Genomic DNA, 14271 nt, shown 5'->3' on the forward strand with positions numbered 1-14271 from the left:
GACAATTTTTCAACATGGAAATGGTTATGATGATTATGCAACATATCACCAATAATTATGTCAAATTGTGACAGGCCTGCATCCAGTTAGATCCCAAAACATTACAAAACAGAATGAGATAGCGAGCAGGTGTGTGTAGATACAGTGGGATCCCGCTCCCGATGTAGAGCTCTACTGTAGGTTTTAAGTGGTTATAAAGTTAGACAGTAAAATCATTCCCTTCTCTTTTAACAATTATATCTGTTTGGTTACATTTTGTACACATTCAAATGGATTAACACTGAGGATTTTGTTAGATGACACTCCTACTCTAATTCAAACATGTCCTTTTCAGAAACTATCGAAGGCCATTTGAACACAAGACTCATGTGAGATCTCTTCACGAGTGGCGGGCCCAAAACGCTGGGAGTGGTGCACGCTTTTTCACAGTCCCACACAAATTTCAGCGAAGTCCTGTTGTTTTTCGCTAACGTACAGTGGAACTGTATAAACAATGGGTTCATTTCATATACTGTATTTTGTTTTTGTTTTAATTGTGTGGTTTTGTCTCTTTTGTTTGCACTGTAATACGGTATGTTGTTTTTGTGTTAATATAAGTGTAGCTTTGATTCTTTATTTTAATATATGTGTGGTTTTGTCTCTTGTTTGCATGGTTATATTGTTTTTGTGTTAATATACGTGGCTTAGATAGTTTTTGTTTGCACTTTTGTTTATATTTTTGTTTTAATAAAGTGTGGCTTAAATGCAAGTTTTAAATGCCAAGTTTGTTTTAAAAAACAAAGATGAGACACAGCCACATCTATGACAAAACAACACAGTACAAATTAATGAAAGTTCTTCCCTGATGGAGCTACGCAATATATTGCGTCCCATATAAAAGTTTAAATATTTTTACTTTGGAAGGCAATGCTGTCTGCCGATACCGTTGGTATTTTCTGCCGTCCTGCTCTTGTCCATTTCTTCCTTGTTTTGTTCTTTTGGATTAAAATGTAATTCAAAGATGTTGGGCTCAATTAATTTGTATTAATACAATTTCATACAACTCTTCCCCGAATTTCTTTATTTTATCGCATTCCCAAACAGTGAGAAAATTGTTTCTTGGGTCTTGCATCTCTCATCTTGACGGTACCCCACAGTTTCTCTATATTTAAAATGCTAATCAACTGACATTTGCAATTTTATTTGCAAATGTCTTTTTTTTTTTCAATCTTTGAAAATGTCAGAATCGATAAATCTACAGGAGTCTAAATCTTAGGCTAAAGCTGTGTAGGATATTAGCAGTTACAATCTTACAATTGTTTACAGTAAAACAAAATAATTGGGGGCAGATGACAAGTTCACAAAAATGTTTTGTTTTATTTGATAGATCACGAATATATAGAAACAATGCACTCAGAAATCAGAATACCATAATAATCTGATGCCATAGATTCCAACAACACGCCACCAAGTGGTCAAAAATAATACTGGAAATAATTTAAATGCCTCTTCTATGGCTCCTAGTTATAATTCAAATGTTTTCTCAGCAGCAGTAACCTAACTTCTCTAGGTGGTAGAATTATGAGATTAGACTCTAAAAACATTATTCAGCATTGTTGGCAGAACCTGCAGTTTGGGGCTTGTTCAAATTCTGCCAGTCAAATTCACCAAAGATAACCGAATCTGCCACAGGAAAAATAAATTCCCTGGTGATATTGGTCTGGCACTCCTCAGTTTGAATTACATTTCGCTCACCACATAGTTGTGGGTGACCAATCAGAGCTCACTATTCAAAGTGAGACTTTTTTGCTGTGATGTTGGAATCTGTTTGTAACCGCCCTTGGAAATAAATCTCCCACACCGAAGTTCCAGACTAATATCTACACAGTGATATTAGTCTGGCCAGGCCAGGCTAACTATACTTTGCTAGGGCACTCAATAGTCAATAACACATTGCTACGGATACAATAACCCACAGATCGATGATTGTGTGATGGGGTGATTCAAACTGAGTCAAACAAATGTGTTGTGTTGTGTATTGAGTAATCGATGCACACAAGATCAATCAGTCATCCCCACACACATTCAGGGTGAGCAACTGCTTCTGTCATGACATGTGGATTATGTGGCTTGTGTGTGTGGCTATGTACCACATATTACTCCAAGGCATGGCAAGCAATGTGTCACAAACTTTATTTTTGACCTGAAAGCTTGGCTTTCATCTGTTGAACAAGTGCACTTGTTATAATGACATACTTTATCTTAGTGCTTCCCAGACTGCTGTGAGACAAGTCCAGATTTGCCTTACGTTTTGGGAAAACCACACACTTCTTCTCCATGCAAAATTACGAAAACAGATCTAAAATCTCAGTGTCACATCATGTGAGCTTTTAGATCGGACATATAAGCACAGTGAATGGAAATACCAGTTTAATACAGTACATTTACCTATGGTTCTTGTAGTTATTTAGCATTTATAGTTCTGAGGTTGTGTGGTACCCCTGTACACCAAATCACATTGCCAAGCATAGCCAATCTACAAGCTACAACCCGCTGCAACATGACATGTAAGCTTGTAGATCTGCTATTTTTAATGTTTGCCTATTTTCACCAAATATTCGTCCATTATGACATGTCCAGAATAGGGACGCTAGGGTTCATGTAATTAGCAGTTGTAGGTCTGTAGTTGTCGGAAGAATCCTGGGTTGGGCTTAATCGAGGGTCTGGCTTGTTTCACTTGCTGGTAGGCGTCATCAAATGACAGCCCCTCTCTCAGCATCAGGTAGCCAATAACAATGGAAGATGAACGTGACACCCCAGCATTACAATGGACTAGTGCTATGCCATTCTGAAACACATTTTTGGAAAAGAGAGAGACAGAGAAGATGTGTGAGAATTAATCAGAATCAGAATTAATGTGAGTTTGCATTCATTCAATGAAAAAAATAACACATTTGTTTTTGTGCTCAGCCAAACTGCAAAAACAGAATCATGAAAACGAGGGAGGCTCACAACTCACTTTTCAATAAAATGCTCCAAATGTTTATTCACAGCAGCAATACGACGTTTAGACTTTTTCATTCTAAACTTTGTACAGATCTACAAGCTCGCAGTGTGTCACTTTGTGCCACAATATGAGCTTGTGTGTGTGTACAGAGGCGCAAGACGGACCGAACGCTAGGGGGGGACAAATAGCCGAAAAATCCGTCCCAACCCGTCCCCCCCACCACCCTAGGGGAGGGGGGGATGGGGGGGTCTAACCACAAAAACGTGGGGTTATGGTTAGGGTTTGGGGTCGGACTACATAGAGGTTGTTCCAGTGACTCAATGTACATACAAAACTGCGTTTTGGCACAGTTATTATTATTATTATGAAATACCTGGCTGTGATTCCTCCTCCTCCCCATTTGTCTCAAAACGTAAAAGTTTAACCACATTATCAGCAGCGCCTCGAACAGGTCAAAACTCACTGACCATCTGATCTGTAAGTTAGCCTATCCTATATAAAATGTACAACACCTGGGAGGTTTTCAGGAGAGGATGTTTTAACATCAACATATATAGTTAGTGTTAAACCCATGCAACTCGAGAGGAAAGAAAAACCTGCAGCGCCTTACCTGCATGTTGACAGTTGTGCTTATTTGCTTAATAGCTGCGTGACCGGCGTCGATTTCCCCAAATCCCCCAAAATAATAATATAATTCCCAAAGTGGGGTCCGGGGACCCCCAGAGGTACAGCTACATGATAGTTTGTGGCATGTCATGTGGACGCTCTCAGTTTTTTAAATTAACATCATTGATTATCAATTATCACCGCTAGACATGGCATTACAATAGGGTCCGTCCGAGCTGTATAAATCTTCTCTTATGGGGGTCCTTCTCTTCTCTTCAAATGGGGGGGGTCCGCAGGCTAATACGTGTCCATTTGGGGGTCCTTGACATGAAAAGGATAAAGTAAATAAATCCATTCATCTACTGATCGTCTGACGGTGCCAAAGTGGTGCGTGACACCAAAAGTGGTGTCCTATTGAATTCTGTTCCTGTATTATTAGAATCATTACAGAGTGCAAAGCACATTGGGTCACTGATTGCGGTGTAACAACTCCCAATTTCCGAAAGTTGAGAGAACGGGCCAAACCATTTTGGGATTTAAACAGGGGTGGATCAAATATATGCTTCAAGATATATCGCGTTTATGAACGCAGGATTTCAAAAGTATTACTCCTAAGATAACTTTGGAGCCAGGGGGGATACAGGGGGGGACCCCCCCAGCCAGGGGGGACCCCCTAACTCATCTGGGGGGGACCAATGTGACGCTGGCAGGGGACGAAACCCCTCCGTCCCCTACCTTATTGCGCCCCTGTGTGTGTATATTCATTTTTTAGATAACAAAAATCTTTGCTTCTGGGGGTCCCTGGAACAAAGTATTTTGAGATGGGGGTCTACGACCAAATACATATCATTTTGGGGGTCCTTGACATGAATACAATGCAAGGTTTTTCAAGGTGTGAGGCTTGATAACATTTCTAGGTTGCTGCATCCTTAAAATGCACATAGAAGACCCTTAGGTCCACTAATATTAAGACAATGTGAGCAGATCAGGGGGGCAGTCAGACAGATATTTTGTGAAGCCACTGAGGAAATCGGGATTTCCTGAAAGTTCATATAATGGCCTGTTGTGGCGCTGTCATTGGACCCAGAAAAACCCATAGCCCCATAGAAGTCCATGTATTTGGGCCCAACTTCACCTAGACTGTATTACCTTAATAAACATGGTCATGAATACTTTCTGCTTCCAGTCACTAGTTTAAAGTCTCATTTCTAATAATAATATTCTTTTTGGAAAATTATGGTCCCATTTATTTAAAAAAATTACCATAAAGTCGCGTATGTTCTGAGGGGCGTGGCTACCGTTACAGTCTATGATCGGGATTCCCCTCCCACTCGAGTCAAAATAAAAACCAACGGAGAAGAAGGGGGGAAGTCACGCCTCGTTGTCTGGGCCAGCCAATGGCCAGCTGGGCCAAAACGGATCTAGAAAGACGGCGACTTACAATACAAGGACTGACAGGCTTCATTTTACGTTCATGTTAGACCCGGAGAACACTTTGTCCATATTTTTTACAGTCTATGGAGCAGATCTGTGCCTATCCTGCTTGCATAATGCCCATGGCCATGTGATAACGTATTTGTTAGTGTGTGTACCTGATCCAAGGCCTGGTCTATGAAAGAGCAACAGTCCCCCAGATAGGAAATTATGTCAGTATCTGGTTGGTCCAGGATGTTGACTGTCTTATAAACAAACTGATCTGGGAAAAGATTCATCACTCCGTGGGCCACATTCAACACATGAGACACCTGAGAGAGAGAGACAGAGACAGAGAGAGATAGATTTGAAGGTTTTGAGAATTATGTGTAATTAAAAAAAAACTGTTGGAACAGGAGACAATGAACAGTATTAGATAATTCATGTTTACATCACTTTCTCCATGTGATGGGAGTATAATGTCATCATGTGTCTTGGAATATCCTGGTCATTGAGCGATGAATGGCAACCAAGAACTTTGACAAATGCATATCATATTGATCAATCTACTGTATATAATATTGTATACTTTACCTTATATCTCAGTAGAGTCTCAATGTCATGCGCTACATCCTGAGAAGCTGATAAAGCAGACAGGTAGATTTAGAAAACAGGTAGATTTAGAACACAGTCGGTCAAATCATTTAATTACATCATTATAACATTTGTTGCAGGATTTAATTTGATTATTTTTTTATATTTCTATAGAATAATCTTAGGGATTGCCAGTAATACTAATTGTGACACTTTTGTGGAAATTGATTTTTTTTTTTTTTTTTTTATAACTTTTATTTAAAAGAAATATCTCTAAAAGTAGTAGGCCTAGGCCTACCCTAGTAATAGGGTAATAGCAGCACTATTGGGGTAAGCAGACTTACACAAGAGTATAAAAGGTCTGATGATACCAACTTGAAGGTCCAGACTTTTGTCTTCAACAAAGCCATATCCAGTTGCCTCCTCTCGAATCTCCTCCACCACCTCCTCCACCTGTCCATCTCCTCCGTCCGTCCTTCTCTCCACCAGCCGTCTACCGGTCACAGTGGTCACATGAGTGCACTGTTTCTTCAGTCGGTCTTTAGAGAAGCCTTGGATCTGCCCAGCCAGCGACTGCATCGAATCTGCATACAGCATAAACCTCTAAAGTATAGCCTAGGATGATGGTTTTATTGGTTTATAGGCCCAATTTAAAAACAATGTATATATAATCGACATATTTTGCATTCCTTGTTCACCACCCACCGTTTTAATTAAAGGGGATTGAAAATTTGAGACATTATCCGTAAATGATCTGGGTTCTTCTGGACATTAAAACAAAATCTCTTTTACTCCTGATTCCTGAAGACTGGTATTCCTCCTGGTTCCACTTCCATTCATAGGTTCCACCCTGGCCTGACCCAACTTCCCAAGGCGGTTAGCTAATATTGTATTCCCGAGTTTGGAAATGGTCGTCTATGAAAACAATATTGGCAGACTGTTATGGGTTCCAGGGTTCCAGGGTTCCACTATGTTCCACTCAACACAGCCACAGCCACAGCCGAGACGGAAGTAGCGTAGCGTCATCGACGTGGTGCTTTCGGGTGTTCCTCGTAATCACGTAAATTCCTACTGTACATGGCGGGGGACCGAACCCAGAGACAGGGACCGAACTCTCTGACCGAACCAAACTCATACGTGTTGAGGTCATTATACACCATTCAACCCGCGTAATTCTCAGAAGTCTATATTTGCAGTAAATAAACACATGATGCATGTTTATACATTTTTTATGTATATAATTTAAGCCATTCATGGAGAATGACAATGTAAACAGACACCACCAGTTATATCAACGTAATTGGGCCCCATCCCCATACTCGAGTCCAAATAATCACCCGCCGAAACTTGTAATTTGATATGATTAAATCGAGAAATTTATGTTGGGAGTGCAGCCTCGTCCCAAAGTTTAACACCGAGACAGACGGAACGCACCAGGAGGTTGTCGTTCCATGAATTAGCAGGAAGAGCATCGTGTTACACCGAAATATGTGGTCTATCGAATTCCATGACACAGGCGGTCGCTATCTGGCAACTTGGCAAATTGCACATGATGAATGCAAGGCATTCGTAAACGATTCGTTGGTGTTGTTCGCGTGCATAATGTTGGTGGCTTTTAGTATCGAAACGGAGCCAAGGATGTGTCCCTTTTGCTCAACAATCTGAAAAATAGCAATCTGTCGCCACCCAATTCGATAGCCCACAAATACCGGTGTAATACACGCTGTGAAAAAACCAGGACGACTCCTCATTCCAATAATAAACTGGACAGGGAGGGAGGCACTGGCAGTGGGGTGGAGTACAGGAAGCGCTCGTCTCTTGAAACGAAGATGGGCGAAAAAATCTAATCACATCTACAACGGATTTTTCCATTTTAATCAACAACCAACGGCGGATATTTGAGATATCATTTTAACTGAATTTTGGTTTGTAATTGAACAGCCAGAAGATGTCTCGGGGAGCGATCCAACCGAGCCAGCAGAAACTGGCAGAGAAGCTCACCATCCTCAACGATAGAGGCATCGGGATGTTGACCCGAGTGTACAATATTAAAAAGGTTAATATTTGCATCAAACGTTAACTGTTAATATGCACATTGATAGACATTCGATTGTATTGTATATCATGCATGCAGCTGGCCAACGCGGTGTTTGATGGTACCTCCCCAGATTGCCTTATGTGCAGCAGTCTATCTATCGTAAGCCTTTGATTTACAGTAGACTAGTGCATCGTTTATACTTTGTCGCACGAGCCTGTCGCTTGACACAGTATTTTCAGCTGTTTAAAATGAAAATTCACCTTTTTTGTCGAACGATAGGCGACAAAGTATAAATTCGTCGTGAATCAGTTAAGTAATGTATATTCATGACATTTGGGGATTTAAGTCTATTAGTATATTTGTTTTCTATGCTCATTATTGGTATTTTCAAATAATTGATACGTGGTTTGTTCTAATCTTGGCTCTATATATATATATATATATATATATATATATATATATATATATATATATATTATAATATATATATAAAATAGATAGTGTTCTATATCCAGCTAGCTGCCTACTACGTTAGCTTAACTGTAGCCGTTGGATTCAGAAGAAAATATTAAGCCAGGGAATGTTGTTAGCCATAATGGGACGAGTGTCTTTTGGAGAGAAATTCATGTCGCAACACATCAGCGTTGTAATGTCGGCAAGCAGAGAGGGTTATTGTGTCAGACAGTCAGTCAAGGCCTGCTGTAGCGTCAGAGCTACAAAGCTAACGACTCATAATGGCGACTTTAGCTGCGTTATGTATAGCTAGTAGCTACCAATGTTAGCCCTCCACTGGGGTCTGAGACTCGGGCGTATGCCTGTTTTATACACACTTGTGCGCCGGTGTCGCGCACCGAAAATAGCAGATCTATAAGCTCACAAGTCGCGATCTGGCGCATTGTGGGGTTTGTGGATCTGCTATATAGCTGTAGTCAACAAAGCTGCTGTCAGCTACCTATTTGCCATTTATGTTTTTGCAAATAGCATTAGTTTGCTTGTTGCTGGTCGATTCTCAGTTATGGGTGTGACTACATAGTCATGTTGGACACAGAATATTGATGTTTTGGTCTATTCTAGAGTAGCAGCCGTCTAAATTGCGCTACTCTTCTCACTATCTTTTACTATAGAACTGCCTTGTTTAGTGTTTACCACAAGTATTCTATTCTAATGCCATGTTGTAGTGCACACCATACTTAATTCTTTAAATTTTTAGACCTTGAGTGTAGAGCAATGCATACTAGAATTGGCAGATACAGCCCCTGAGTCCCAGTGATTCTTCTTCTAGCAATGACCCTTTCCTCTTTTCCATTGTCTTTCTCATCTGTACATCTTTTCCCCTCCATCAGCTGTCACTGATCTCTCAACATAGGGTTTTTGAACTTAGGAGACCATCAAGGTGATTATTAATCATTGTCAAAACATGGTAAAGTAAAAACCACTACTTTTAAAAAGACATATCGGACAAATACCACATTTGACAGTGACTTGATTATGGCAGTGGAACCAATTATTATTTTTTTTTTTTTAAAGATATTTTTTTGCGGCTTACGCCTTTTATTGATTTTTGAAGGGACAGACAGTAGGCTGACAGGAAACGGGAGAGAGATGGGGGGATGACATGCAGTAAAGGCCGTGTCGGGTCCGGGAGTCGAACCCGCGGCACACTGCGACTGGATTACCAGTCCGGTGCCCAGACCGTTACGCTACGGCCTGGGCTGGAACCAATTATTAACAAGAGTAAGAGGCTAATATCCACACAAGCTTCCCCTAGAGACTGTGCTGCTCCTTATATCCAAAAGCCCAAAGGGTGGCACAAAAGGAAAGGCTATGGGCCATCAAAATCAATATGGTTCAACCTGTCCATTATTATGATGAGATATCAGTTTGCAAAAAAAATATATATAATAATAATCTGAGGCCGCTCAAATATTTAAGATTCATCCTCCAGGAAACATGAATGTGTTCACAGGGTGTTCCACACACACTGGCTGCTGGATACATTAGAACATGTCCAGCTGGTTACTTTTTTTTACTGCCTTTTATTATATTTTGTGAGGCGCTTCTCCTTTCTGATCACACCCTACATCCATGTCCAATGGTGCACTTTTTAGACACCCAAAATTGACCAAGCATTGTCCTGGGCTGGCCGCATCATTTAAAGGTATATTCAGTGATTTCACTTAATTCAAATATCACTTATTTTTTTGTTTTGTTGTGATAATCCTCCCTACTATAGAGTGTGCTGACCATATAAGGATTTCCTCCCTGTCCCCAGTTAACCCCTGGGGGTCAAAAAACCTTAGGTTTCGTTTTTGACTATCTATCCTGATTGGACGAAAGGCTGGGTCCCAAGCCAAAAACGAAACCTAAGGTTTTTTGAGTGAAATCACTGAATATACCTTTAAGACTACGGTGCGGTTGCATAAAGACCCGCCCCTGCCTGCCTCTGATTGGCCCCCTCCTGGTAGTGTTAGGGTTCCCGCGGGGCATTGTCACATTCTAACACAGCCAGAAAACCACATTCTGGCAGTTCGGTAGCATCATGCGTTGTTCGTCATTAGACTTCCAATCCACACCTTCGAATCCCGCTGTCGCCACTATTTTTCCAGCAACCACAGACTAGGTTTTTTTTGGTAGATAAAGTATAGTTTTAGACCACGGTGGAGGAGCGCCGTCTCTACTAGCGAACTTGAGCCTTGACAGACGTTGTGAAGTCCGCTAGAGCCAACTCAGCCCTGTTCGAGTTGCATTGTGCAATCCGATAAGCACAGAAGAATAGTAAATTATTATCCCCCCAAGGTAATGCCAACACAGAGCAATATTTATTTCCACCACGGATTAACCTCGCATCAGTGTCACAAGACTTTCCACCTCGGAGGAAAGTCTGGTAACCAAACCATGGAGCAAAACTTAACTTATTACAGCTGCATGGTGCAAACATTAGACGCCACGCCCGAGATAACCAGATGAATCAACCTTTGTCCAGGTGCCACGCCCAAGATTATGAGATTTGATTAATTGGCGTTATATCGAGCGTTTAAAAAAATAGTAGTATTTTTGTGCTTCGTTGCTAGCCACCACTAGCGTCCACGTAAGAAACGGCCGTCTTTATTGACATTATGGCTCAAAATGAGATGAAATGGGCATGGTCGTTGGCAGTGTAGCGACCAGGATTACATTAGATAATTGGCACTGGGTGATAAAACTGGGTTGCAAAATCGTAGGATAAAAAAATATTTAAAAAAAAGAATAAAGGGGAAAAAAATAAATGGGCATGGTCGGCGCGTAATAGAACATCAATCCAACCTCCCGCTAATCAAAACACTGATTTTGTTTTACCGCTAAGCTAATAGAGCCCCAGTGCTTACTCTAGGGACACATTTCATTCAGGTCAAAATCTGTGTCAAACCAGAAACGGGATCATGTCCAACCTAGACATAGGATCTAAATGTCTCAATAGAGGATAAATAAATATAACCACCGCAATTGTATAGAGGGTATGCGCATGTATAAAGTGAGTGGCAAAGTGAGTTTAACATTATTTAACATCGTTTATTGCAATTTGATTTCAGGACTTTTCTGTTTGGCTGTATGGGCTGTCAAGTCCAGAAAGTAGTTTTCAGTAGTTTTTGCATAACTTCCGGGTATGATGATGATATCATGCGCATAGTACCGGGAGGCATCCTTTGGTTAGACATAGCATTGGTTAGATAAGGTTGGTGAGGGGTGCGTTAAAACGACCGGATTAAGGTTGGTGAGGGGTGTGCAATTGTGCATAACTTTTTGGGGCTAGTTCTCAGAGGAGCACCTGGAGATGTTGCTTGGTGCGCACTGCAGGCAGACGTCTGTCATGTCTCTACTCTACCACAACGTTACTTTAGCCAGCATGAAATTCATTAACTACTCACCTAATCCCGCAGAGGATCCATGTTAAACGTAATTAGTGTGGTTTGCCCTAACATGGCAACCAGACTATTGCAATTGTAACACTTTATTTATTATTATTATAGTGTGGTTGCCCTGCACCACAGGGCATAGATAAAATGACCACCATGGGTGGATATGGTTTATTGGTTAATTAATGTACTGTAGTTGCTACAAGAATCGGAGGAAATCATGGAAAAGGCCAAGCAGGTGGAATGCTCTAGTGGAGTTATGATGATGATATTGATTAATATTTTAAATGTTTAGATTTGAATGGGCATTAATCAGTACTATATAGGCCATGTTGGATGCAGGATGTTACTGTATCCATAATAAATGATTAATTGTCCCTCCTTAATTTTGGGAGGGCCATTTAACGTCAATAATGTCTTTGAGTAGTTGTCAGGCAATTTGGATGTTGAGGAGCAGATAGAAATTGAAATGGAATGCCAGCACTGTAAATAGCTCATATATATTTTGAAGCTTACCCATGACAATTCTGGTAGTTTCTTTTGCTCTGCACTGAAGGTCTCCTAAGCAATAATATTGTGTTTTGCAATAGCACTCGCTGGATCCAGGTTTTACACAGTACACATGACTTGGACAGGGTGTGTAATGTCACTGATCAAATGCCAATCAGAACCTTGTTGGTCAATGAGAAAGTGACTGTCTCCTTTGTTTTCACCACGGTGTGTTGTTTTTTCGGTTTGGTCGGTATCAAATTGTGGCATTAGGAATGATTCTTGTATTGATTATTGCATAGATGGGATCATGAGGTGTGCCACAATAGCATATTCATAGATTCTGGCATACTAAATGAGGCCAAAGCAAAGATAGAGGTACTCGAAAGCTATTTTAATCGAACATAATTGAATGATCTGTGATAGCATTGCCATTGGCATCTGGGCGGCGACTGCCATTTACTTCCTCTAGGCAGGGAAAATCTGATTCAATATTCGATAAAGGTGTGTTCAAATGGAGCATGTCAAGTTTAACTAGGCAATAGACACTTACAGCCAATTTCAGGTTAGAGACATTGCATTTCCATCCTTTATGTTGAATTTGGGACGATGGGAAGCTTTATCTCTGGAGTGAGCACTGAGGCAGAGGAGCTATTAATACTGTAGGTAGGATCACAGAAGCTCTTATTGTGATCACTACCAATAAAGCATGCCCAACAAGTTACAATATGCCCAAGTGTTAAATATACTTAATGCAAACAATATCTTCAAAATACATTTTAAACTTTTGTTTAGCTTCCCCAAACACATTGGTTTCTCCCATGTGTTGTCAGAAAAAAATATATAGCCTGGAAAGACCAGAAAGCTGAATTTGTCATCCAGTCATTATGGTGGATTACGGTAGTAATCTGGCCACACCTTAACCATTTGGAATGAACCCAAAGGAAAATGACACTGTAGGCCTCCTATACACAGGGACATGTTTGACTCACTGTTTATAAACCGAGATGGAATATTGCATCTACACAAATCCAGTTAGTTTTTAGTGCGTAGGTAAGGGAAACTTGAAGAATCAATACTGGAAGCATGCAGACACAATATAAGGGAAGGCAAAAGCATTCAAGATGCTGAGATATTAATTCATTTTTTTACTTTCCTGTCACTCTGTGACAATAGGCAAATTCATGTTACTCATGTGATATTAGGATTCAAACTGAATGTAATCTCTTATCCTTGGACCCAAGATGAATACAACTACCGGTGCTCTTGTTATTCTTACTCACAGACAATTTCTCATGCAACAGCCAAACGGTGGCAAGATTGTGGAACTAGTCAAAGCATATGATTATAGATCAGACTGTTGAGATGCAGCCAGCTGAGAGTTTAAGATTTGGCCATGTTGTTTCAGCCCATCCTCAATCCACATTCCTAAAAAGAGCATATTGTAATTATGTGTGCGTGCCTAGTTAAGGACACCACATGTTTTAAATTCAAGACCGCATGCAGTAAATGTGTATTAATGGCTCACATTTTGACACGGTATGTTATTCACTCACGCATGTTGTGTTAAGAGACAACATAATACAAGATCGATTGCCCCAACCAATTACTCAGGTGTGTTTGTGTGTGCGTGTGTGCGTGTGTGTGTGTGTGTGTGTGTGTGTGTGTGTGTGTGTGTGTGTGTGTGTGTGTGTACACTAATGGGGCTACTAGTGGTTTGTCTGGGCAGGCTCCTTGTTTTTGATTTGTCTTTTCTTCTCTCCGTTCCAATGCTTCCCCCTCCCACTCTCCTATGCAGCAAGGACAAGTTTGGAAGGTTTGCAAAGTTTATCACCTTCCACTGATAAAACCCCCTTCACCCTTCCTCAACTCCTTATTACACGTCCTGCTCTTCTCCTCTGCTGGTTACCTGCACTGATCTGTTGCTCCTCTTTCTCTGTTTCATGTTTGAGTCTGGAACGCTGCAAGCAGGCTTTTAGTTTTGAGTAGACAAAGACATTTCTACCAGTGCATTATTCTTAGTTCTAGGTTGTTTGGAAATAACAGTTTAGCATTCTCATTTGGGTGCAAAATCCAACTAAATCGTAAAAGATGAGAGCTGTAGAAATGTGAATGCCAAAAGCATATGGCCACTGTATAGCCCAGGGGACAAATATTTAGGTTACCAAATATTGAACATGTAATTTCAATGAGCCCAATAAATTGAATACTTGGCTCTGGCTGGATAACTGGATCTTATATTTGTTTCAAAC

The 14271-nt window shown here is 40.6% G+C and overlaps 3 protein-coding genes across 7 annotated transcripts in view; 2 read left to right on the top strand and 1 right to left on the bottom strand.

Annotated features, from left to right (window-relative positions):
• Window positions 1-14271, top strand: part of LOC310866117 (uncharacterized protein) — a 266238-nt gene that overhangs the window by 233635 nt on the left and 18332 nt on the right. The window lies entirely within an intron of this gene.
• LOC310865549 (dual specificity protein phosphatase 19-like) lies at window positions 1375-6595 on the bottom strand. Of its 2 annotated transcripts, none has more exons than XM_083774707.1 (5): window positions 6305-6595; window positions 5944-6183; window positions 5600-5646; window positions 5185-5337; window positions 1375-2827 (listed from the first exon to the last, which is right to left on the bottom strand). In XM_083774707.1, the coding sequence occupies exons 2-5, from the start codon at window positions 6176-6178 to the stop codon at window positions 2645-2647; spliced, it is 618 nt and encodes a 205-aa protein (XP_083630833.1). In that variant the 5' UTR covers window positions 6179-6183; window positions 6305-6595; the 3' UTR covers window positions 1375-2644. The 2 variants fall into 2 exon arrangements, with proteins under 2 accessions (XP_083630833.1, XP_083630832.1); XM_083774706.1 differs by having other exon boundaries at window positions 5944-6214.
• nckap1 (NCK-associated protein 1) overlaps window positions 7361-14271 on the top strand; it is a 35569-nt gene continuing 28658 nt past the window's right edge. For 2 of the 4 annotated variants that reach the window (XM_083775464.1, XM_083775465.1), the window contains exon 1: window positions 7362-7655. In XM_083775464.1, coding sequence (XP_083631590.1) covers window positions 7548-7655 — 108 coding nt within the window. In that variant the 5' untranslated portion in view covers window positions 7362-7547. Of the gene's footprint in view, window positions 7656-13817; window positions 13836-14271 lie in introns of all 4 variants that reach the window. The other 2 variants (XM_083775462.1, XM_083775463.1) reach the window with 2 other exon arrangements.

Source organism: Protomyctophum parallelum (genome assembly GCF_964188405.1).
Source record: "Protomyctophum parallelum genome assembly, chromosome: 10".
Classification (NCBI taxonomy): Eukaryota; Metazoa; Chordata; class Actinopteri; order Myctophiformes; family Myctophidae; genus Protomyctophum; species Protomyctophum parallelum.

Bases quoted from the DNA above. Each gene is read 5' to 3' on its own strand.
- LOC310865549 (XM_083774706.1), bottom strand. From the start codon at position 6,196: ATGCTGTATGCAGATTCGATGCAGTCGCTGGCTGGGCAGATCCAAGGC. The intron at 5,338-5,599 runs GTAAAGTATACA...TCTCTCTCTCAG, and splicing joins AGACTCTACTGAGATATAAG to GTGTCTCATGTGTTGAATGT. The intron at 2,828-5,184 runs GTACACACACTA...AATGTGTTTCAG, and splicing joins TAGACCAGGCCTTGGATCAG to AATGGCATAGCACTAGTCCA.